A 26,271-nucleotide genomic window follows, 5' to 3' on the forward strand; every position below is an offset into this window, starting at 1 on the left:
GGTTGGCAAAACAACTTTTAGGTGCATTACCGCCACCAACTGGACTGGAGTGTGGACAAGAGACTATGCAGAAAACAATAAACAAAAAACAAAACAAAGAACCAAAACTCTAGATTATTTTAAATGTATCAATTTCTCTTAGAAACGTAATAATCTCATATTGCCTGATTTTTTCCCTAACAGCCCTGATAGCGACAAGTCATCGAATTTAGCTTTCTTGAGTGTCTGGAAAAGCACATTTCTCTGAGTACTATATTTCCTGCAAAGCAGTAAAACATGCTCAACAGTTTCTGGCTGGCTACAGTGTATACACTTTCCAGTTGGATGCTTTCCTATTATACTTAATGTATGATTGAGACCTGTATGACCTATTCTCATCCGAGAAATGACATTTTCCTCCCTTCTTTTAAACCCTACCTTCCTTCCATCCTTCCATACCTTTGAATTTTATAAATATGTCTTCCTGTATCACTAAGATCCCAATGTTCTTGCCATGTTGTTTGTGCATATTTCTGTATGAATGTTTTAACTTCCGCTTTGCTGAGTGGAACTTATATGTCTATGTTCATAATTCTGAGTGTTTGTTTGGCCAGAATATCCACCTGTTCATTACCCTCCACACCAACATGAGCAGGAACCCAGATGAAACGAGTTGCTATGCCTTTGTTTTGCATTTTATATAAAATTAGAAATATTTCATTTATTATGTCCATTCTAAATGAAGATCTGCCTGATCGTATACTTGATAATGCAGAAAAGCTGTCAGATGCAATTATAGTTATACTATTATGTATTTCTTTCTCCTCTATCCATTTCAATGACAACACCAATGCCAACAACTCTGTGGTGTATACTGACACATGGTCTGTTACCCTTTTCTTTATTATGTGTATGTACGCCCTGTCTCTGGATCTTTGGAACCATCTGTAAATATGATTGTTGAGTCTGAGTGATATCTTGCAAAATAATTCTGGACTATGCGCCATACTGGTAGTTCTTTCTTTTCCTTTAACTCCTCTCGTATATTGAGGTCTACACTTGGCAATGGGAACAACCAGGGTGGAATGGACGAGATTGGAACTGTGGGGCTATACTGTATTTAATTCAAACCTACAGTATACTTGCTGCTTTAACATCGCCAATCCATCCAAAACTTGTTAAATGTGACTCATTGTGCTCCCAGCAATCTTTCAAGATACTTTTTGCAGGATGACTATCACTATGCCCCTGAAGGTTTACCCAGTAGGCCAACATTAACTTCACTCTTCTTATCCTTAAAGGCATTTCTCCCATTTCCACCTGTATTGCTGATACTGGAGATGTTTTAAAAGCTCCACTACATATTCTCAGGGCCTGAGCTTGTAGGACATCCAGCTTTTTAAGGTTTGATGCTGCTGCTGCCATGAACGCTATACACCCATAATCAAATACAGGTCTCATGAGTGCCCAATATATATTCAGAAGTGATGACCTACTCGCTCCCCACTCCTGTCCCGCCAAACACCGAAGTACATTGTTGACCTTTTTACATTTATTTTGAACTTTTCCTATATGATTGCTCCATGTTAACTTTCCGTCAAACCAAACACCAAGAAATCTTATTGTATTAACCTGTTCAAGAGGTTGCTCATACAATTTTAACGATATAGGAGCAATGTTATGCCGTTTTGTAAAACAAATGACCTGCGTCTTAGCTACTGACGGTTTGAATCCCCATTTATTTGTCCATTTCTCCACTTCAACTATTGCAGCTTGTATTTTCTTTCCAACATGTGCTACATTGCGGCCTTTTGCCCACAAAGCCCCATCATCTGCATACAAAGATTTTCCCATACTTGGATGAACTTGATTAAAGATGTCATGTATCATTATATTCAGGGTTGGGAGGGTTACTTTGTAAATGTAATCAGTTACTGATTACTGAATACATGGCTCTGAAAGTAATCCGAATACAGTTACAGTTACGTGTTTAAAAAAAGTAACGTAATCAGATTACTTTTGGATTACTTTCTTTTTCCATCACATGGGTATGTTTTGGTGAACAGGAGACACAAAAAGCTAAAGGAAACTGAACGTGTTTTTACTGTTTTAATGGCTTATCAAGAGCACAACTGAAACATAACATCTGAAACGATGTGACAACATAATACACTTTCTGGGGATGCAGCTTGGGATGTGAGGAGTGAGGGACACGGCAGGACATGAATTAAAATGTCGAACTCGGACTTCATTTTAAGGACATTTCGGCCAAGAGTGTAGAGCTTGTTTAAGCACCGGATTGGCAAAACAGGAGACTGTGCACCAGTCTTGATCTATGAATTCATGTCCGTGACACTCACAGTATCTGCTGCCCACAGCTGTTTTATAGAAGGAAAACCTCCTTCACTTCATGAAATCTCTGCAGCGCCAGGAGGCAGCGGGAGGGTTAACTCAGCCTCTGAGAAGACGAGCGCGCAGTGCCTTTCACGCACCGCCTTCGCTGTGTTTACCTTCAGAATAATTAGAAAGGCTAAAGAGCGACCGCAGGCTGATGTGTTTTAACCACACACACCTCTACACACACACACGACTTAAACGCAGACTTTTGTTCCTCCATGTTTCGTTGTTATTGTTTCACTGAGCGGACCCGCCCCTTTTTTTTTCAAACGCTCCCTTTTTTGGTCCATCTGCGGCGGTAAAAGTTTGCGCTGTGATGATTCGGCTGTACCTTTAGTAATGAATATTAAATGTTGTGAGGAAATCTTTCCACCAATAATTCCAATAAGTAATCCAAAATGTATTCACTTCAGGTTTACGAAAGTAACTGTAATCAGATTACTCGTTTTTCAAATGTAACGCGAGCTGAATACAGTTAGGCTACTTTATTTTTGTATTCTGATTACGTAACGCCGTTACATGTATTCCGTTACAACCCAACCCTGATTATATTGAACAGCAACGGACTACATACACTACCGAGTACCATTTTCCACAGCATAAACACTTGAATATTCTGCACCTACTTGTATTTTTCTGTCCAGTAAAAAATTCATAACCCAATTATATGCTTTACCACCAATTCCCAATGATTTTAACTTGATTAGTCCTTCGTTCCAGAGCATGTCATGCCTTTTCAATATCAAAGAAGACTGCAATCACTACTTCCTTATTGGTCTGTGCTTTCCTGATGTCTGATTATAAGCACAATATAGAATCCATTGTATTCCGACCCCTACGGAACCCACTTTGATATGGGGACAAGAGCTTTACTTTCTAAGATATATGTCAACCTTTCTGTAACCATTCTCTCCATGATTTTTGCATAAATGAGATGTCAGGGCAATAGGCCTGTACACTCTTAAAACTACTGGGTTAAAAAATAACCCAATCATAACCCAGCTGCTGAGTCACTATAGGACAGAACACGTGCTGGGTTGTCTTAACCCATGTGCTGGGCTGGATAATTGTAACCCATGTGCTGAGTTGTTTATTTGACCCAAGCTAGTGATTGAAATTAACTATATCACTGGGTTAAATATAAACCATACATTGGGTTGTTCATTTGACCCAATCTAGTGATTGAAATTAACTATATTGTTGGGCTAAATAGAATATAATTGTAAAGGAATATTTTAGTCTGATGTCTTTGTGTGCTTAGCTGTCCTGAGAAACTTCACATGAGTGACTGCTTTTATCTTCAGTAGACTGGACTACTGTAATGGTGTCTTCACAGGTCTCACTAAAAAATCTATTAGAAAGCTGCAGCTAATTCAGAACGCTGCTGCTCGAGTCCTCACTAACACTAAGAAAGTGGATCACATCACTCCTGTTCTGAAGTCTTTACACTGGCTTCCTGTGTGTCAAAGAATAGATTTCAAAATACTGCTGCTGGTTTATAAAGCACTGAATGGTTTAGGCCCAAAATACATTTCTGACCTCCTGCTAAATTATGAACCATCCAGATCTCTCAGGTCTTCAGGGACTGGTCAGCTTTCTGTCCCCAGAGTCAGAACTAAACATGGTAAAGCAGCGTTCAGTTATTATGCTCCAAATCTCTGGAACAAACTCCCAGAAACCTGCAGGTCCGCTGCAACTCTGACTACTTTTAAATACAGGCTGAAGACTTTTCTTTTTGTCGCTGCTTTTAATTGAACTATTCATATCTTAGACTGCACTGTAACTTTTATCCATGTACTTTTTTTCTTTTTTTTTCTTTTAATGTTTAATTGCACTGTAACTTTTATCCATGTATTTTTTCTTTTAATGTTTATTTTATTAGCTTTTCTTTTTAATGACTGATTTTAAATGCCATTTTCTTAATCTCTTTCATTTTTTGTAAAGCACTTTGAATTGCCTTGTGTTGAAAAGTGCTATATAAATAAACTTGCCTTGCCTTGCCTTGCCTTACTCTTTTCCTGTGTGGGGGAAGGGTTTACTGCCCGCTCAGACAGAGCATCTTTGTTTGTTCATCTGGAATCGATTGGGGTAAAGGCCCGCGTTTCTAGGCTCCGCCCCTTCTCAGAGACCAGGTTCGAGCGGTTCCGTCTTTGTGTGGGCAGAGTTAATTTGGCAGCTTGCATTAAACAGTGCGAGTTGCTTTGTTAATCCTCCGGCCGTTTTGTCTCTCAATAAATATCAGTGTATTGACTAAGGCGAATCCAGTTTCCCTCATTTCATGATTGGCTCAACATTGCTGCAAAGAAGTTTTACTTCACAATAATAATAATGTATAATAGTGTAATGAATTATCTCCAAACACACCGCGTATATATATATAAAAAAATGCATTTATTGATAATTTGAACAGCTTTGGCAAATCGTCAACATTCCATTTCCACTATAAAAGAACAATGCATTTTAGCACAATACAAATTCAATATATTTAACTCTTAAATAAATAAAAAAACACCTTAAAAACAGTGCGAGGGCCTTGAGAAATATCTGTGTGTATTTTAACCATCACTTATGAGTGAACACAATTTTCAGGAACAGTTCTGCATATTAATTTAACACATGGACCATAAAGACCCAATACATATAAAAGTATAAAACAACATCTACGAACAGTCCTTCAACTTGAAGCTGAACAGTAACAAATCTGTCAATGAACACAACAGAACACAGATGTAAAGCAGCAGGATGTAAACAGAGGAGAACAGTGTGTGTGTTAGGGCTGAACGATTAATCGATTTTAAATCGAAATCGCGATTTGAAATGATGCGATTATCAAATCGCAAAGCCTGCGATTTTTGTTAACATTTTTATTTTTTTTACAATTTTTTTTTTCTTTCTTGTGTGTCAGTCATCCACACCAATCAGAAGTGCTGTGCTCCACATGTACCAGCCATTGTTAATCAATCAGAAGTAGCCCATGATAGAAGGTGATGGACAGATTGATCCAATCACCTGCCAAGTGCTTCTGAAAGTGCCTGCCCTTTCCAAATGGCTTCCAATGGAGCTTTAGATGGTTTGGTGAAACAAACCATCTGAGTCAGGTTAGTAATGCTCCATCACATGTTTCTATTACAGGGTGAATCTCAAACTGAAGCTTGACTTTAAAGCAACCCAACGGAAGTTTCATGTAAGTTTAGTTCTTTCACTCGTAGCTCGGGCTGCGGGGGTGCTAGAGACGGGAGTACGTTGATACGACCTTCCTAGCCGGAGTTATGGCCGCATTTTACAATACACTTCCATTGGGTCGCTTAAAAACAAATATCGCAAATCGCAATCGCAATATTTGTTAGAAAAATGGCAATTAGATTTTTTCCCAAAATCGTGCAGCCCTAGTGTGTGTGTGATTTTTAAAGTGCAACTTTGTTGGTAGGATTAAACTGCCAAAAGCTTTTTCAGGCTCAACACCCTGGGCTTCAAGGTCCCCTCATCCAGGCCCATCAACACTTTCTGGGTGAAGTCGAAAGTGTTGGCCAAGTCTTTTGTGTAGCTCAGATGCAGGGCAAAGGTCAGTGCAAAAAGCAGGATGAATGCGTCAGCCAGTGTGGGGAGTTCCATAACTCCGTTACCCTCAATGACAACAGCGATCCTCTCTGGGCAGAAGAGCGTGGTATCTGTTGACCTGGCACTGATCATGAGAAGTCCGACCGCGATGCCCTCTGTGTCTGGATCATCAGACTGCTCCACCTGATGACAAGAACAGATAAACGTTACCCAAATTGCCTATCTCAGAAATGTGTTTTCTGAAAAATACATCAGTGACATATCACATAAAATAACCTTATGTTTTGTGCATAATGTGGGTTTAAGGAAACGCCTATTAGCATTGCACAACATAATGTTACAGCACCAGAAACGTCAGCCTCCAAAATAACCAATCAGTTGACATAAAATGCTTTCAACAAAAAAACATTTATAACCTTCATAAGGGTAGGATTTATTTTATCACTGTATTAGACTGTTACTATTAGCTAGTTGTACCTAATACACTGGCAACTGAATATATATTTACAGTATAATCTCTCCCTACTACACATACAAACAAATATGGGGAACACGAGAGATTATTTTGTATTGAACACTGATGCTGCAGGAAAGAAAGCCCTCTCTTGATTGTGTATTTTATTAAATCATGTGAGCCCATTTTTTACACTGAAACCTAGAGCTTAATTTCAAATAAATCCTAAAGTAGAAATCATATTCAACACTTCTGAAGTCACACACACACACACACACACACACACACACACACACACACACACACACACACACACACACACACACACACACACACACACACACACACACACACACACACACACACACACACACACACACACACACACACACATACACACACACACACACACACACACACACACACACACACACACACACCACACACACACACACACACACACACACACACACACATCAGAAAGAGTAAGGAGAGGCACCCCCCCCCCCCCCCCGAAGCTGAGACTCCAGTCTCAATCTCATCTCTCTCGGGTTGTGATCATCAGTTGGGTGATTTTCCTCTTTGTCCACATTTCTCTGAATATTGTGACTGCTTGTTGCTTGCCTGCAGCCATTTTCCCATCAATACACCTTCAGCTGTTTTTTTCTTCTTCGCAGATGAACAGGCTTTGTTTGGTATTTACACGACTGCATCCATGTCTGGTGATGGTTTATTCAGGAGGAGGATAAAAAGTGTTTACTGCGGATACATCTGCTAAATGTGGAGCTTGAAATAAACGGATACATGGAGACACAACAAGAATGCGCCTGTGACAAACTTGTGCGAGGTAAGAAACCATGTTTTATTTCACACACTAACACATTATTTTGAAAAACAAGTAACTCTACACCTTGTTGCTTTGTTTTTCCTCACCTGGGAGCTTTGCTAAGGCAACAGAGTTCACTGGGGAGTCACCTGCTGCTGCCCACACTGATAGTTTAATTAAAGTTGCTTATCTGAACAGAAAAGAGACAAGGCTGCAGTCTGCTTTGTGTGTTGCCTTAGATCTTATACCAATGTACAATAAAAAAAATCCATACAAAATTAGACATGCCAATTAAGTGAATGAATGCATTATCTGCAAAACCACAACATAAAAAAAGAATTTTGAGTATTATAGGATACTATTATGTTGGATTATTGGATTATCATTTCTGATGCATTCAGGTGTAAGTAGTATCAGTTTTATAGGCAGTTATATTAGTGACTAGTAACTAAAGCTGTCAAAAAACTGTAGTGAAGTTAGAAGCTTAAAGGTTAAAATAGGTTTAGTTTAAAGAATCAAAAGTACTCAATACGTAGAATGAATATGCCATTGGATAATAACCTATGCAAAAATGTAATTATTGCTTTATATTGCATCTGGGAAAGGTTTTAATTAAATGTTTCCTCAATAACGTCTTAACTAACATATGATAATACAGTTAATTGATTAGATCTTGTATTTAACAATCTAAATACACATTTACTAGTGACTAAAGCAGTCAAATGAATATAGTTACGGTGGCCCTGAAGTGCAAGACACTACAGCATTTCAGAAAACACCACAGCATTTCACAAAACACAACAGCATTTCACAAAACACTACAGCATTTCACAAAACACCACAGCATTTCAGAAAACACCACAGCATTTCACAAAACACCACAGCATTTCACAAAACGCCACAGCATTTCAGAAAACACCACAGCATTTCACAAAACACCACAGCATTTCACAAAACACCACAGCATTTCAGAAAACACAACAGCATTTCAGAAAACACCACAGCATTTCACATTGGACGGAAAGGGTATTCCTTTAGGGAGAACACGTCTTGTTTGTGATTGGACAGAGCCGAAATATGTCCCAACACATCAGCCGTTAGCACACACTCAGAGCTCACAGCTCCTCATATCTGTTCAGAAACTGGACAAAAGTTAAACATGTACAAACCACAGACTGTCTGTGTCATGGCGAATACAGTCGCTGCTTTATTTATGTCTGTATGACGTTGTTGTGAGTGTGGACGGAGCAGCTACAGGTTAGTTTAGCCTGCTGGATCCGATTCCATTCAGAAAACACGCATTTTAAAAGCTTTTCGCCTGCCGTCTTATCTGCAGACTTGTCAAAGCGTTAATTCATGGTTTTTACTAACCGTTATCAGTATGTAGTTACTTCGGCATCAATTTGAAACGTGTATTACAATTAAATCACGGTCAAATATGTTCATTTTGTTGTAGTTGGTATCTCTCATAGGATTTACATGGAGATACGCCCCGCCCCCTCTCAGCGCCTCTTGTTTGAATGACAGGAGCAAACACAGCTGGCAGCCGTGGTGAAACTCGAGCGATTAGAGCGATGCGAATATTGGGTGGTCTACCATAGTATTTACATGGAGATAAGCCCCTTAAAAACCATGAATTAATAAAGCATTAATTCTGTGTTTACTCCTGTCATTCAAACAAGACGCTGGAGAGGGGGCGGGGCGTATCTCCATGTAAATCCTATCGGAATCGGATCGATCAGGCTAAACTAACCTGTAGCCGCTCCGTCCACACTCACAACAACGTCATACAGACATAAATAAAGCAGCGACTGTATTCACCATGACATAGACAGTCTGTGTTTTGTATATGTTGAACTTTTGTCCAGTTTCTGAACAGATATGAGGAGCTGTGAGCTCTGAGTGTGTGCTAACAGCTAACGGCTGATGTGTTGGGCCAATCACGAAGCGTCATTTCTTGACTGGCAGCAAAAACAACCAATCACAGCAGTGCTTCTATGGCTGGCTCTGTCCAATCACAAACAAGAAGTGTTCTCCCTAAGGAATACCCTTTCCGTCCAATGTGAAATTCTGTTGTGTTTGGTGAAATGCTGCGGTGTTTTGTGAAATGCTGCGGCGTTTTGTGAAATGCTGTTGTGTTTTGTGAAATACTGTTGTGTTTTGTGAAATGCTGTGGTGTTTTGTGAAATGCTGTGGCGTTTTGTGAAATGCTGCGGCGTTTTGTGAAATGCTGTTGTGTTTTGTGAAATGCTGTGGCGTTTTGTGAAATACTGTGGTGTCTTGCACTTCAGGGCCACCGTATATAGTGGCCAAAACAACATCTGCCTGTAAAGTGTAGCGGAGTAAAAGTATACAGAAAATGAAAATACTCAGGTGAAGTACTTGAGTAAATGTATTTATTAGTACATCCCATTTCTGATTTCTTCACATGTCTTGTAGGGAAACCCCTAGAAGGGCCCCGGAGAAAATGGCCTTTTGGAGGAGAAAAACTCACATAGGTAACTATTTTACAATTTAATTATTTGTTTTTGTGTAAAGTGTGGTTGTGGTAAAGAATTATGGTATTTGTGATATATTTCAAAAGCTACAGTCATACGTCTCCTCGGTCTTCTCTCAGGTGGGTTTACAGTCTCTCTACATCCTGTCCTGGTGTAGTACACTGGTTTAGGAAAAAGTTAGATTAACATGAGCTAGTCTCTCTCTCTGAGCATTGTTGCTTTCTGTGTGCAGGTATTTGTTATTTGAAGCACGCTGTTATCAGTATCTGCATCAGACACAGATTGAGGTGGCCTGTTATGACATGCAGAGACAGGCTCCGAAATGTCAATTTTTGAATAGAATTCAAGCTAATTTAAATATATATTTTCCATTTCTTTACAATCAATAAAATGGATCATAAAGAATGGTTATTTTGTTGTCATCTTCTGGAAAAAAACCCCATAATTTTCCCACAGTGATTTATCATCTAAAAGTGTTATGTATGGTTGTTACTAGACTCAGAGGAAAAGGGTATGGCATTATAAATGGCTTTCATCATTCATTTAATTGTTAGCTTCTACACTTCAATTCTTGCAGACAGATGTAAAAAGCTCCCTCAGAAATTCTTTTTACAAAAATGCTTTATAAGAAAAAAAATATATAGCATTTACATTTTTATTTTTAAGCAGACCAAAGCTTTTCTTACTCAATAATTGTCTTTGTAACTGATAGCAGGACGAGGCCAGCCTGTTGTGTGAGAAGGTGTTTCCTGTTGCAGGTCTGTGCACGGGCATTATGCATAATTCAATTCTCAGACATGTCTCTGTGTTCAAAGTTTAAGGTGCTGTGAAAAATGTTTTTGTCATGTTGAAGATTATTTACTGTTTTGTTTCTCAGTGAATATATTTTCAGTTTAGACGTTAAAAGCATGACTAAGAATGATAATGAGCCTTGTTGCATTACCTTGACGTGTGAGACATGAGATCAATGTCAGAGCGTGTAATTACAGATAACATCTTGAATTCATGTAGAAAAAGGCTAGGCTCAGACAGAGTCCACATGTGACAGACACTCCTAGTTGTATTATCGAATCCTTGAATCGGACTCACACAAAAAGGGGCTCAAGTTTCATAATCACATTCAGGTCTAATGTTGGATTCATGGGCATAAAAAAGGCAAACCCATCATAATAATTCTATAAGATAGCGTATGGCGTATGATACTGTAAAAATAAAAGGTTATGGCCAGAAGGATTTGTGAGTCTTAGTGACAGACAAATAAACTAGGAATAGCTTTATGTATCCATAGTGAAGCTGGACCAAACTCTGAGACAATTGCCATTAAAAGTTATGGGTAATTATGTCATGTTAACAACTGCCAATAAATTGTATCAAATGTGTTTTAAATGTATTGGTAATGTCTAAAACATACTTATGCATTTAAGCAAAGTTAAAGCAATTCTCTTTTGTAAGGACCCTATCTGATATCTTGCATAGAATAAACTGAAAACATTGATGCCAGTATTATGTCTGTCCGGTAAATGTTGGAAAACAGCCAGGAGACGTAAACATAAAGACTGGAAACGGAGGGGGAACAGCTAGCCTAGTTCTGTCCAACAAAACAAGTGTAATTTAAGATTCATCACTAACAGTCAAAAAGTCCTCAAAGGCAATACAATAGGTAATAACAAGGCAGATGGCATGAACAATCGAAAAAATCAAAGGCCTACTGAAAAGGAAATTGGAAATGTGTTTGCAGCATAGACTGTAGGCCTATGTACGGTTGGTGGGTGTGGAGTTCAGGTGATACATAGGAATACATTGAGCACTCACAAAGGACAGAAAATGCATGGCAGGAGCTGAAATGACAAGATGCAGTTTACAAGGACAACCTTAAAACTGATTGTACTGATGAATTCAAAATGTCTCTGCCACTTTTACAGTATGTAGATGTATTTGTACTGACCATGCGTTCTCTCTATGTAGAGAAGGAACGCCACGTGAAAGCCAACGCGCGGGACTACAATGAAAACTTCTCTTATGCTGTAAGTAGACCTCAACACTACATCAGGTTTGCTTTATTCACAAGTGTAGGATGCAGTTATTTAACACTGTTGTTTCTGAATATTTGGTTGTTCAGGACAATCACATAAAAACCTCAAAGTACAACGTGCTCACCTTCCTGCCCATCAACCTGTTCGAGCAGTTTCAGAGAGTGGCGAACGCTTACTTCCTTCTGCTGCTGATACTGCAGGTAGGAGAAACTGTGCTTGTGGGCATATATTCACTTATTTAAATGTAGTTTTTGGAGTGGAGATCACAAGAAAATTAGTTAGCTAACGTGCTTTTCTTCTCAGTTAATTCCAGGGATTTCCTCTCTGTCGTGGTTCACAACCATCGTGCCTTTGGTGTTGGTGCTGGTGATCACGGCTGTGAAGGACGCCACTGATGACTTTGTTAGTGCAACTATTTAGCCTTTACAGTTCTTCTTAATTCTCTTCTTTATTACAATATGGTAAAATTATTCCCCCTTTTTCAAAATGTCAGTTCAGATATAAAAGCGACCAGCAAGTCAACAACCGCCAGTCTCAGGTGCTCATCAGTGGAAGGTACTTTATCCTCCTTTCTCTTTTAGATGCTTTGTGTAACTGCTAAAAAGCCAAATCTCATGCACAACTTATCATATAGTGTTTGTTTAAGCACAAGTATGTTTTTTCATTATGTTGTATTTTTTTATACAAGTTTACAGAATGAGAAATGGATGAAAATTCGAGTGGGGGATATCATCAAACTAGAGAATAATCAGTTTGTTGCTGTAAGTACAATTATCGTGTAAATTGGGGGACTTTGTGCCACTGATTTAAATTGTTGCAGATGTTCAAAATTCAAAGAAGCTGCTGATTTCTCTGACAGATTCAGTGCTGCAGAGATTGATTTATTGCCTTTTCTCACTTTTATATTTTTGGTTTGACACCCAGGCAGACATCCTCCTCCTCAGCAGTAGTGAGCCATATGGACTGTGTTATATTGAGACTGCAGAGCTAGATGGGTAAGTGCTGCATCTGTTATGTATAGTAAAACTGAAGAAACCTAAACTGCATTTGAATTCTATGTGCGACAATGATTATGATTTTTGATGGTTGATTGTTTTTGCAGATTCTTGAGTGTACGTGACTTTTCTTAACATTAAAGGGGTTTACTGAAACATTTCTACGTCACCGCACAACACACATTTTCTTTTTTCGTTTTTCACCAAACAGAGAGACCAATCTGAAAGTTCGCCAGGCTTTGACCATAACCTCAGACTTCGGAGATATTTCAAAACTGATGGACTTTGATGGTGAGTTCCCGCTTAACACATGAGTTTATTTTTTATATTTGCGTCAATAAAACAATTGTAGAAAATGCAGGCTTTCTGTATGTGGCCATGTTGACTTTGATGTGTGAATAAATGTCTATGAAATCTTTCCTGCATTAAAGACTGGTTTGTTCATCAGGAGAAGTCATCTGCGAGCCACCAAACAACAAGCTGGATAAATTCACAGGAACGTTACACTTGAGAGACAGTAAACACCCTCTGGACAATGAGAACCTGCTGCTGCGAGGCTGTGTACTCAGAAACACTGAGTGGTGCTTTGGGATGGTTATCTTTGCTGGTATGAATGATCTTTTTATTGATTTGATGCTTTTAATCCTATGTTCTTTCAACACTGATATTTGTTGTATCCCTCCAACAGGTTTGCAAACCAAACTCATGCAGAATTGCGGAAGGACTACATTTAAAAGGACAAGTATTGATAAGCTGATGAACACTTTGGTTTTGTGGGTAAGTTGTTGCTTTAAAACACAAGCTTTAGGGTTAAGGTTAGTTCACTATAGCCCATTTCAGACACAAAGGCAATTCAGATGCCTTTACATAAGGATTAACACAAGTATCATTAATAAATAACAAAATCGACATTGTGAATACATAAGATGCTGCAAAAAGTGCAGACAAATAATAATACAATATAGTTAAATGACCTCTGGAAAAGCAGCAGTAAAAAGAAAGGTTTTAGCCGAATTAAAGGAACCAAGCATTGGAGCAGACCTCAGATGTTCAGGCAGTTTGTTCCAGATCTGCGGGCATAAAAGCTTAAAGCATTAAAGAACATAAATTGATTATCTATATTTCAGATCTTTGCTTTCCTCATCTGTATGGGAGTTGTGTTGGCCATTGGAAACACTCTCTGGGAGACCTGGACAGGCAGAAACTTTCAGGTGTTTTTGCCGTGGGATGACTTTCAGAGCAGTGCTGTTTTCTCTGGCTTCCTCACCTTCTGGTCCTACATCATCATCCTCAACACTGTCATGCCCATCTCACTGTATGTCAGGTAAGGGCAACCAACGCTTTTCCAAAATGCTATGCCATAAACCTTTCTTAGAAACATATTGTTGCTTTGAGGAGATGCATAACAATGATCTTTTCCCTCTTTTTTTCAAACTTTCACACTGAATTCAATCTTTCAGTTTAGAGCAAAATATTACAATACAATGTTTGTTTGCACCTTCCTTCAGTGTGGAGGTACTGCGACTTGGTCATAGTTACTTTATCAACTGGGACCAGAGGATGTACCACAGTCAGACAAACACCGCGGCAGAAGCTCGCACCACCACCCTGAACGAGGAGCTCGGCCAGGTGGAGTACGTCTTCTCCGACAAGACGGGCACCCTCACCCAGAACATCATGGTGTTCAAAAAGTGCTCCATAAATGGACAGACATACGGTATTGAACACACAAATATGAGAAAACTAACATCTGCATCATGCCACTGGCAGACCAGAACAGACTGGTTGATATCCAGTTAAATGTTTTTACTATGTCCTATAACCAAAAAACATTTAAATGTGTTTTATCAACTTTGGTTCACTGGTTTATTATTTCTCTGAAATACCATTGAATTGTATAATTATTCCAGTAGGATATGGAAATCTGGTCAAATGTATTCTATTAAATATCAGAATATTTCATAATCAGCTTTTTCACTCTAAAGTAAAAGGTGTCAGTTTGGACTTTAAAACATCTCATTTATGTCAATGGCAAACTTGTTATATTTAATTTTAATATACCTTTTTTGTTTTTCTTAGGTGATGTATATGATGAATTTAAGCAGAAGGGGGAAATTACAGAAGTAAGTGAGGCTAAACAAGCACACATTATTAACTCTGTACCAACTCTTATATTGTTTTTACGATGTGGCGCTCCCTGTGCCCTCAGAAAACAGACTGTGTGGACTTTTCCTTCAACCCTCTCTATGACAGAGGGTTTAAGTTTTATGATGGCCGGCTGGTTGAAGCCATTAAACTGGAGGATCCGGTAGAGCAGGATTTCTTCAGACTGCTGGCTTTGTGCCACACTGTCATGCCAGAGGAGAAGAGTGAAGGTGAACTGGGCACACAATCCAGAAGTGAAGCATCAACAATTATAACATAAAAAACTCAAAATGTGTAATTGGTTCTGGTTTGTTTTCTGTAAACATGAAGGACATTTGGTGTACCAGGCCCAGTCCCCTGATGAAGGAGCCCTGGTCACTGCGGCGCGAAACTTTGGGTTTGTCTTCCGGACCCGGACCCCCGAGACCATCACACTGTGTGAGCTGGGAAGAGCTGTCACCTACCAGCTGCTGGCCATACTGGACTTCAACAACGTGCGCAAGAGAATGAGTGTCATTGGTTAGGTCTTCACTTATAACAGCAATACTCTCTTTAGCCGACAAGTAGTCATCATGACAGTATGTGCACACAAAATCATTTAGAAAACAAGTGTACTGACTCCTTTTTTAACATTTTTCAACATACCTGAAATAATTAGTCATAACTCTTCTAAAATAGCATAAAGTTATAGGCTCTATGTGTTTGCATTATGTTCAATGTATTTGAATGCAAATAGGATTTGCTCAGAAAAGTCATGCTGTCTTCTTTTTCTCGTATTTTACAGTGAGAAACCCACAGGGCCAGATTACACTCTACTCCAAAGGAGCTGACACTATCATCTTTGATCTTCTGGATCCCTCAAATGAAGATCTCATGTACACCACCTCAGAACATCTCAATGTAAGGGTTGCACAATTGGAAAAAATCTGTAATTAAAGTACTGAAATCATCTGTGCGCTTTACAACTGTGTTTCTTTTCCGATCATGTTCAAGGGATTTGCTGGAGAAGGACTTCGCACACTGGCTCTGGCCTACAAAGATCTTGATGAAGATTATTTTGAAATCTGGATGAAGAAGTTAATTTCCGCCAGCACTGTGATTGAGAACCGCGAAGATCAGCTGGCTGTTCTCTACGAGGAAATTGAGCAGGGCTTGAAGGTACAATTGTTCTCCTTTTGTTAACATCCTTAAAATGATCACACTCATTAAGCCTCTGCTCCTCTGCCTCTGGCATGGCTGAAGCTTCTAGGAGCCACAGCTATCGAGGACAAACTTCAGGACGGAGTCCCAGAAACCATCGCCTCTCTAGTTCTGGCTGACATCAAGATCTGGGTCCTCACAGGAGACAAACTAGGTAGCATAATTCAACTGAAGTACCTTTTTGGACAAAGAAGCTGATACGGTAAAAATCTAAAGAGATGTATATTGTATAAAACATTTCAGAGACGGCGATGAACATCGGCTACTCCTGCCACATGCTGCGAGACGACATGAATGAGGTGTTTGTCATCTCAGGCCACACACTGCTGGAGGTGCAGCAGCAACTCAGGTGAGTTATGTGTGGGAAATATTGTTAATGTAGTACCTAAAAGTAATATTTTATCCAATGGACTATGATAATGCTGTTATTCAGTAGAGCCTTCATAAAGCTTTATTTAAACATTCTGTAAATGTTTGTTAACTTGCTTTCCTCTCTCCTCAGGAGTGCCAAAGAGCAGATTCTTGGCCTGAGTCGAGTTAGCAGTGCAGGAGATGTTGAGAAGGCAGAAATGTTTGCAGATGGCTCTGTGTATGAAGAGACCATCATTGCAGAGTACGCCTTAGTCATCAATGGACACAGTTTGGTAATATACCAACATTTCTTTAAATATATGGTATTTTCCTTTGTTCTAATGATAACCTCTGCTTGATTTTATTTTGGGGCCGACGCCTGCACGTTTGTTAAATGATTGTTGTGTTGCTGAGTTTGTCTTCTCTGATGCTGCTGCTGACGGAGCTGAGTCTGTAATGATCTACTGCGCTCCTGAGGGCCCTCGGCTCTATTCAAGGTTTTCATTAACATCCATTTCCTCAGAGGAGCTGCTCCCTCGCTGCGCCCAGAGCACGGTGCAACAACAGCTTGGTGGAAATGTTTCATTGAGCTGTTTCTTCCTCTGCAGGGGGTCACGCTATAGCCTGGTAATGATAGCTCTAATAGGTGTGATGTATGTTCTCTCTGCAGGCTCACGCCATGGAGCCACAGCTGGAGCATGTCTTGCTGGACTTGGCCTGTTTGTGTAAAACTGTCATCTGCTGCCGGGTCACTCCCATGCAGAAAGCCCAGGTGGTGGAGCTGGTGAAGAGGCACAAGAGGGCCGTCACCCTGGCTATTGGAGATGGAGCCAACGATGTCAGCATGATCAAGAGTGAGTCTCACTCAGGGACCCAAAGCTAAATATAGGAACATTTTTTACAGCATCATAACATTCAAGTAGCTAGATTTCGTCTACTAATTTTAACATGACATTTTGGGCACTGTTAAAGATGTCATAGTATCGTGGGAAGAAGCTTTATGTTTGATTCGTTAAAGAAACAGTTTGTGCCTCTGTTATATTTTAAAGCTAAAATTTCTAAGGATGGATTAAACTCATATTTGCATTGACATTATGTAACTTTAACAAGGTGTATATGTGTTTGTACACTCTCAACATGTTATTGCTCCTGTTTTTTATGTTTATAGTATCTAGTAAGCCCTGGCCAGTCTTTTGGTGTATGACAATTGAACAAATAAATAGCTTTCCTTTAGTTTCAAAGGTCAGCGATCCACTCTGCTGTTTCTTCCTCAGCTGCTCACATTGGTGTTGGCATCAGCGGTCAGGAGGGAATGCAGGCAGTTCTGGCTTCAGATTACTCCTTTGCTCAGTTTCGGTACCTGCGGCGCCTCCTGCTGGTTCACGGGCGCTGGTCCTATTTCCGCATGTGTAATTTCCTGTGGTACTTCTTCTACAAGAACTTTGCCTTCACACTGGTACACTTCTGGTACGGCTTCTTCTGTGGTTTCTCAGCTCAGGTAAGAATACTGACACTGATGAGCTAATTGTGGACATCATCATTTTTTTGTTACTCTGAAATGGGACTATTGATTTTGGCTACACACACCTGACCTGATCTTTCAAAGGGGCTTTGATTTAAAGGCACAAACCTTTCCACATTTGTTTTAAAATAATGTATAGTATATTGCTATCCTCTTTCCACAGACTGTGTATGACCAGTGGTTCATTACCCTCTTCAATATAGTCTACACATCTTTACCAGTCCTGGCGATGGGACTTTTCGATCAGGTAATAATTATATTGGCAATATTAAATTGCCTTATACTTTTAAAACAAGCTAAACAAGTCCAAATATTATTACTTCAACCTCTTTTAATGTGTATTGATTGGTATCCAAATATCTAACACCACATGAAGTACTAAACTTAATATAACTTTGGCTAGAACCCCTGACTTGATAACAAATGTACATTTATGCCACTGGACTTAAAATCTGCCAAAGAAAACTAGCATTGAGCCATCAATACTAACTGTATACCATATCCCTACCATTCTCTATTATAATACCACATAACTCTGGTGATATTTCCTACAGGATGTCAGTGACCAGAATAGCCTTCACTACCCGAGCCTCTACAAACCAGGCCAGCAAAACCTCTTCTTCAACAAACGCCAGTTCTTCCTGTGCACGCTGCAGGGGGTAAGCACATCATCCCTGCTCTTCTTCATTCCCTACGCTGCCTTCTCTGTCATGGTGAAAGAGGACGGCTCCTACATTTCTGACCAACATGTGTTTGCTGTTACCATAGCAACATCCTTGGTCATTGTCGTGACTGTTCAGGTAAGAGCATAAACAGACAAAATCAGTGTTGATGAGATAATTAAACGCTCTGTTTATGGTGCATGTATCTGTTCCTAGATTGGACTCGACACACACTACTGGACAGTCGTCAATCACTTCTTCGTATGGGGGAGCCTGATAGTCTACTTTTCCATATTGTTTGCCATGCAAAGTGATGGCATGTTTGGCATCTTTACAAGTAGTTTCCCATTCGTAGGTAAGTTTGGCTCATTTGGATAAATGTGAAGAATGAATACTGATGCACTGAAATTCACTTTAAGATAAATGTATGTCCTCAGGCACAGCTCGAAACTGTCTATCAGAGAAGAGTGTGTGGTTGGTCATTCTGCTCACCTCTGTGGTGTGTGTGGTGCCCGGCATGGCAGTCAGCTTCCTGAGAGTAGAGCTCTTCCCAACTCTAACAGATAAGGTACAGTAACTTTGATGTTAACAACGTTTTTTAAAACTTCACAACATTTCATGTTGAATATATTTTGTTTTGCTTCACTACGCCTACTCCTATACTTTAACAGTTTAAGTTACTAGTTGTAAATAAAGAGTTTACAAGAAGAAATTATCTGCTAAGATAGTACAATTTATAAAAAAATTAAACCAGATGTTCCCAGCCTTTTTAACTTGGGGATCCTTGTCTAATTAAGATATCTGTGAATTGTTAGCTACTTAAACATTGATATATCAGTATAAACAGTGGACAAATGTCATATATCTGCCAGTCACATTGAACACTTTATGCAGAACTATACTTTTACTTTGAATACTTGTGCAATTTGCTATTAATACTTTTAAATAGAATATATTATATATTTAAATATCTAAATATATACTATATAGATATTGCATATTTTCATTTTGGTATTAATACTTTTATTTAAGTAAAGGATCAAAGTACCTCCTCCACCTTGTATTTGGACAGGTTCGTCATGTCCAACAGTTTAGAAAGAGGCAGGGTCCTCAGGAGCAGAGCCTGAGGAGAGTTCGCAGGACGAGCTCCCACCGCTCTGCGTATGCCTTCTCCCACCAGCAGGGCTACGGAGAGCTCATTACCTCAGGAAAAAACATGAAGATGAGCACACCGTCTTCTACTGGCTCGCCTGGAAGGACACCACAAAGCTCCACCTGGATAGAAAACATGTTGAAGAGAAAGAACACAGTCTCGTGCGTTTCTGATGAAAGCACAGGAGCACCAGCAAAAACAGACTGAAAACTGAACATTAGCTCTGACCTACAGATACTGGTTAAACTTCAGGTCACCAAATGCATGGTTCACACAGACTAAGCACAATGTATGAGTGTCCTTCATTTGGGTGAATCTATGCTCAAATCTTCACATGCCTACCTCGTTTTTTTTTACTTTAGTGTGAATGTGGATTATATTAAATATTAAAGGCCAGTCAAATAAGATTATCTAGGGGAACAATTTTGCCCCCCAAAAAGCCATCTGATTAAAAACTGATAATGGACAACTTTAAAACCTTTATTATGCAAGGAATTTGGTTAATGGGCAAACTCAGATGATATATTTTAAGACATTATGTATGAGTTGCCAAAAAGAAAGACATCCTTGTTCTGCCTTAACCGAGTGGTTGGTGGATTTATTCAATTTTATTTGAATGATTTAATTTTCTGATTGTCACAAACATAATACATGGAACACAAGTTAAGAAAGCCCAAAGCACGGGTACTAAAAGTGTATAAGACTCTTATGTAAGTCAATGCACTGAAAAACTCCCCTCAAACAGACTCCATCATGCTAAAATGTGTTTCTTAAATACTGACATAAAACTGCTGAAGGTGATGATATGAAATTATTTATTGATTTTAATGGATTTTACTGACTACATATCTTCCAATATATGTGTGCGTTCTCCCCATGCCTCGCCTTGAATCCTTCCTATTAAAGATAATCAATCTTTTTTATTTGATATTCAACAATTATTTGGCCTGCTTTCGTTCCAACAAATGTGTTCAAAACTCATCAACTATTTTGTCTTAAAACATTTATCCTTCACTTTGAACATTGTTCAGTTGCTGCACAACATTTGAATGATCAAACTCCAAACTTTTTCAATTTGGTTCTCAACATAAGATGAGGTGAATACAGTGGAGATTAGCTTGAAAAACTATTTTATCTATAAAAAATGTTTAGTGGACATATATGACCAGAAAGTAAAAGAGGAATCGGCCTGGACGTGGGACAATGCGATAAAATCATAGACAGATGTTAATGCAGATGCTGCAGTTACAGTCAGTGCAGTACAGTGCGCCTACCTGACCACTGAGCCTCTAACATCACTGCTACAATGAAGTGATATTGATATGTGATCAAATCAGAACTTTTCTACCCTTATTATTTTCCAGTAGCTCTCACACCTTTAACAAAATACAATCTGAGAGTTAGTAGTTACTTATTGTATTGTGTTGTTATATATAAAATGTAAACAGAAAATTCAAATTATGAATGGATTTCATACAGCAGCACAAATTTAACTTCATTATTATTTTATTTGTCATCTCTTCTTCTCTAAGCTGAACAATGATACATTACATTGTAAAAAATCAATTACAAAAATCCGATTCCCTTTGAAACAAATTATTCACCATTGTTGTCACTTTAAACAAGAGTAAAGTTTACATATTGGATTATTTCATTAAACTTAAGAGCGATCTGAATAAGGTGATTGAAGGATTGCTGTAAATACTGGAGGATGTATTTTACTCCTCAATGAAAATGGCGGCCCCCCCGCCCGGCTTTGACACAAACAAACTCTGTTTTTCCATCCCTGCCCTGCGTGGATCGGGGTGGTAGTAAGCCTCGCTCACTGCTTTTAGGAAAGACTCCACCTTCTCATCGGGAACCATGGAGACAGCACAGCCGCCCCAACCTGCTCCTGTCAGCCGGGAGCCCACTGACCCCGACTTCCTGCGAAGAGTAACAAGAAGAAGCTTTTTAGTCAGTTTATCAATAAAGACAATATTTCTGAACCCACTGCATACAGTACACAGGGCTACATTTACAGCTGACCAACCAGTACGAAATATACAAACAGATAAGAAGTCCGTTTACTTTGCTTTGAGCTAAATGCTAACACCAACATGTTCAGATGCTATTGTAGGCAGGTATTATATTTACCATGGTCACCAATTTACCATGATTTATGTATGTTTGATGAACATACTTCATCATGTTCTGTTACTATATAATGGTTTAGTATTTTGTGGATTTGGTGCATCAAAACAGTAAAAGTTAAGTTGGTATGAAAAGTATTGAAGTGGAAGCAAACCTGCAGAACACCAGGGCCCTGACACTGAAACCGCTAACATTTTTAATTCAGCCACACAACTTACAAATGTGCCTAAAGTGTTTTTTTCTTAATCGTAATGTTAATCAAATCCCTAAAACTGCAATGGTCAATATTTAATTTGATCCCATACTGTCTGTCCTGAGAGTTAGTCTGTATTAGTAGGCTGTACTCACAGACAGATGTCCACCAGTTTATCCAGTTCAGGGCAGCTGCACTCATACAGGTCTCTGCAGCTCGCATGGCTCTGGTTCATCAGATCTCCCAGTCGCTGGACGGATTCAGCAGGTTCAGAGTCACACACACTCTTAAACTGCAGCACGCGCGCAGCTTCACCGTACACATGCCGGGCTCGCTGGTGCAGCTTGAAGTGTGTCTCTGAGAGAGAGGAGAAAAGGTTGTCAGGTCATTCATCTGGTTGGTGTTATTGGAGTTTCTGAACACAAGCTTTAATATCAGTAAAATGTAATGATGCTTTTAGAGTAATTTGTTTGTCTTTTGAGGATATTTAGGCACAAGAATGTTAATAACTTAATAGAATAAAACCTCAGAATTGGTGGCTACTTATCAGCAGATAGTTGAAAATGAGTGTAAATTAATCGTATGTACCGTGGTCCGTGACACATGGATATAGTACCGTGACGGTCTCATACCGTTACACCTCGACTTGAAAATAACTTGAATTATAGATGCCATTTAGTGTTACATCACAAAACTGTATTAATATTTTAAATCGTTATATCCTAGATCAAGGTTGAAGTTATTATTGCTACAAATGCAAAAACATTTGAATAATTGAAAATGTAACCAGAACCTAAACCGCTTTTTAACATTTCCGTCTAGTAGTCCGAACTCGGATAAAACGATGTCTTTAGATTACAAAAGTCCCTATTTCACCAGCATTTGATGAATATTAAGCAAGATCACCTTTTAATTAGTCATTATCTAACCTGTCAATCCACTCATTAAACTACAAACATGACTGATATATGTGTTTGTGTTTCTCACCCTGCTGAGTGTTGGTGCTCAGCAGCTCTGTGGAGAACTGCTTGGGGGTGATGCCCAGCGCCTTGCAGATCTCCTCTCGGCTGTACGGCTCAGGATGCAACGCCTCGTCCACCAGAGCCAGCATCTCCTGCAGGGAGGCCTTCAGCTCCGTCTGAACCTGCACCAGCTTCAGCATCCTGCCCGAGTCCAGACCTCGAGCCTGGGCCAGCATCTGAGTTCACAGATCACACACAGAAAGACATTAAAATGTGGAACTTTTTACCCGTCTCTCCACTTGAAATTGATAATCACACACATTTGCTCCAGAATTCAATTCATAAGAATTGTTAGGAAACAACAAATTCTCTCACAGTTATCGTATTGAAAATATGATTAAATGTTTTCAGGCAAGTGTGACACAACACAGATGCAGGTTATTTACTTAATTAAATCAACTGCTTCAACAAAGGGGGCATAATGAAAACAAGTCTAAGAGAAAATGTGATTTTCATTCATGCCAGATGATGCTAAAGTTAAAAGGATCATCCATCTCCTAATATTTCTGTGTTCTTATGGTTGCTTTGAATTGAGATTTGCACTAAACCTTATTGCTTAAAAAAGAAACCCCATTTGGAGATATTGCATCACGTTTATGGACGAAATATTTATGTTGACAGGTTTCTTTATAAACATTAAATCAATCAACATTTGTTTTCTTTAAAGTTCAGATTCACCATGCAGCATTGTCCAATCACATTGCTGGTTCTAAACCTGTTTAAAGACTCTTATCATAGGATGTATGTATATTCACAATAAAGTATAAAGAAAGGTACAAGCAAATTGTGATTTAACAGCAAACACGTCAAAAGACAGAGGCATGGTCATAAACTTGCTTTCTATAAAAATCACCCTTTGCCCATGAAGGATCAGGTTGAGAACCACTGGACAGCATCACTGTACCTTCGTGGCGATTCGACACTCCACCACTCGGATGTTGAAATGAGCAGAAGCAGCTTTGTTCATCTCCATGCAGCAGTTAGAGATCACAAACACGGCTCCATCTGGGAGCTTTACGTCCGTGGCTCGCAGAGGCTGAAACTCTATCAGCTTGGCCTGACAGAGATTTAAAACATTTTTTGTAACAAACCATAATTCATGTCACTACTTATAAGGGACAATAAAACAGACATTTATTCTTGCATTTTTCAATTAACTTCTATTATTGTATTAAAAGTTTTGATGAAGAAATGATCCTGATAATTTTTTTCCCAAATGTACTGAAAGTAAAGCGACGTACAGTTCCTCTCTCTGCCAGGAATGAGATGGACTGGTCCATGCCGCCTCCCTCTGTGCCAATGTAGCGTTCACTTTTGGCACATATCTCAGCCAGTGCCACCTGGAAATAAAAAATGATATGAATAAAACTTTTGAAATTGACAATATACCCTCTCATATTGACTAAGGGCATTAAAGACAGGCACATAATAGGTTTGTTTTGAAGGTAGGAATGACAATTCCTTGTATAAGAGAGCCTTGTTTCATGAAATCTTGTAGTGGTCATTGACTCAGACCTGAATTTCAACAGCCACGTTTTGACCATTACAGATATACAGTATGAGTATGACATATTAAAATATTCTTACACTGCACTGTAAGTTTTATTCTTGCTTCTTATAAATGTCTTGTTTTTGTATTACTTGAATGTCTTTTTGTGGTGTGTTTCTTTGGTACTTTGTCTCAATGCTTTTGTTGTTCAATTGCTTTCTAGTTTTTAACTGCCCCTTTGTTGAAATGTGCTATAAATAAACTAAAAATGAACATACAGTATATATAGCTCTTTGAATGTAAATGTTTTTTTCCCCATGCATTTACCTTGGAGAGGGACTTTTGATTTGCCTCCATTGTTACGAGCCCAGCACAACAAACTAAGGCACTGGAACTGGAGAGGCCGGAGCTCGGAGGAATAGTTCCTTCTACGACACACGACATCCCCGCTAAGTTAGCAATCCCAAAATTCTCCTGTAAAAAAACAAACAGGTAGATTAATTCCATTAATTTGTGGAAAGCAACACTTTACCACAGTATACTTAATTTTCCTGGATAAGGAATAATTGTATTTTACCTTTATACCTTTTACTCCACAGAGAAAGTAGTAATACCACTTTGGATTATCTCTGTCAATGGCAATGTCCTCTGAACACGACACAGTAAAATCCCTGCAAGCAGATGATGGATGCTGTAAAGGTATTATAAACTCCTTAACTTCGCAGGCTCAGTCAATGTAAATGTGAATGATCAAGCTTACGTGTACAGAGGATTTGCATTGGCCAGTGTGATTTTCCCTGAGTTGTTTAAAGAGACAGCCGCGAGAATACTGGGTTCAATGGCCATGGGAAGAACAGAATAGCCACAGTAATCAATATGCTCTCCTGTCAAATATGAGATATATGAACAAAGAGAGTGTCATTAGCAGAAGCTATGCATGTAGTAATTCATACAAACATTTTAACACTGCATCTTAGTAAAGTGTAAACATTGTTTTAGGAAAAAATTGTTTATTTGCATTTTTTGTAATTAACTTAACTGGCAAAAACAGCAACATGAGATAAGTGTAACTGTCTTAAAAGGGACAGTTCTTACATATAAGGCACACCTACAGTATAGTCAACTAAAGCATACTTTACAATAACATTACCTATTAGATTGACCCTTCCAGGGGCACATGCATAGAAAAGAGGAGGTTCTCCATACTTTGTCTCAAAAGTATTCTTCAAGTTTTGCAGCCTGTGTAAAGAAATACACATAAAGAAATGAAAAGAGTAGTATCACATGTGTTACCCAAATCCCCTGTTTTACTGAAAATTAGCACATCTTTCTGTTACTTACCTTTCATTGGCAGCAATCACTGTCTTTAACTTCGGTGGGTCTGCAGCCATTTCTAACTTCTTTTTCAAATAACTATGAACGTACCTCTTGCAGTCAGACAGGATCTGTTTGCAGAGCCTGCCGCGATCAGCTGACTGTCACAAGAGGATCCCGGATGTAGAAACTGAACTGCAGTCAGTTCTTAAAATTGAGTTCAGCTCAGTTAATAGAAGGCAAGTTCCTGTTTGTAACAGAGGAGCTGATCGAGAAGCAGTTTATGCTGCAGCTGCAAAAACACGGAAGTGTCGGGAGGAGAAGAGACGTTTTTTTTTAAAAATCTT

The 26,271-nt window shown here is 39.0% G+C and overlaps 2 protein-coding genes across 8 annotated transcripts; one reads left to right on the plus strand and one right to left on the minus strand.

Moving 5' to 3' along the window:
• Positions 1-6,903: 6,903 nt before the first annotated feature.
• Positions 6,904-22,886, plus strand: atp8b4 (ATPase phospholipid transporting 8B4). 6 transcript variants are annotated; one of them, XM_034204867.1, is made up of 29 exons: positions 6,904-6,952; positions 7,066-7,235; positions 9,654-9,712; positions 11,678-11,736; positions 11,832-11,945; positions 12,049-12,147; positions 12,239-12,300; positions 12,434-12,506; positions 12,670-12,740; positions 12,952-13,031; positions 13,189-13,347; positions 13,429-13,517; positions 13,868-14,064; positions 14,249-14,457; positions 14,820-14,863; positions 14,950-15,115; positions 15,216-15,404; positions 15,670-15,785; positions 15,879-16,043; positions 16,128-16,239; positions 16,329-16,434; positions 16,588-16,729; positions 17,107-17,290; positions 17,711-17,934; positions 18,122-18,205; positions 18,513-18,758; positions 18,837-18,975; positions 19,058-19,188; positions 19,693-22,886. In XM_034204867.1, exons 3-29 carry the CDS (start codon positions 9,682-9,684, stop codon positions 19,978-19,980), a joined length of 3,579 nt encoding a protein of 1,192 aa, XP_034060758.1. In that variant the 5' UTR covers positions 6,904-6,952; positions 7,066-7,235; positions 9,654-9,681; the 3' UTR covers positions 19,981-22,886. The 6 variants fall into 6 exon arrangements, 5 of the variants coding, with proteins under 5 accessions (XP_034060758.1, XP_034060757.1, XP_034060759.1 ...); XR_004567916.1 differs by lacking the exons at positions 6,904-6,952; positions 19,693-22,886 and having other exon boundaries at positions 6,964-7,235; positions 18,513-18,617; positions 18,727-18,758; positions 19,058-19,072; XM_034204866.1 differs by lacking the exon at positions 6,904-6,952 and having other exon boundaries at positions 6,964-7,235.
• Positions 21,258-26,219, minus strand: galk2 (galactokinase 2). 2 transcript variants are annotated; one of them, XM_034204874.1, is made up of 10 exons: positions 25,952-26,219; positions 25,761-25,849; positions 25,371-25,439; positions 25,188-25,281; positions 24,938-25,084; positions 24,363-24,461; positions 24,026-24,178; positions 23,087-23,297; positions 22,255-22,456; positions 21,258-21,699 (listed from the first exon to the last, which is right to left on the minus strand). In XM_034204874.1, the coding sequence occupies exons 2-10, from the start codon at positions 25,787-25,789 to the stop codon at positions 21,492-21,494; spliced, it is 1,212 nt and encodes a 403-aa protein (XP_034060765.1). In that variant the 5' UTR covers positions 25,790-25,849; positions 25,952-26,219; the 3' UTR covers positions 21,258-21,491. The 2 variants fall into 2 exon arrangements, with proteins under 2 accessions (XP_034060765.1, XP_034060764.1); XM_034204873.1 differs by having other exon boundaries at positions 25,371-25,494.
• Between the last annotated feature and the right edge of the window lie 52 nt (positions 26,220-26,271).

The sequence above is a fragment of the Gymnodraco acuticeps genome, unplaced genomic scaffold (genome assembly GCF_902827175.1).
Source record: "Gymnodraco acuticeps unplaced genomic scaffold, fGymAcu1.1, whole genome shotgun sequence".
In the NCBI taxonomy this organism is placed as follows: domain Eukaryota; kingdom Metazoa; phylum Chordata; class Actinopteri; order Perciformes; family Bathydraconidae; genus Gymnodraco; species Gymnodraco acuticeps.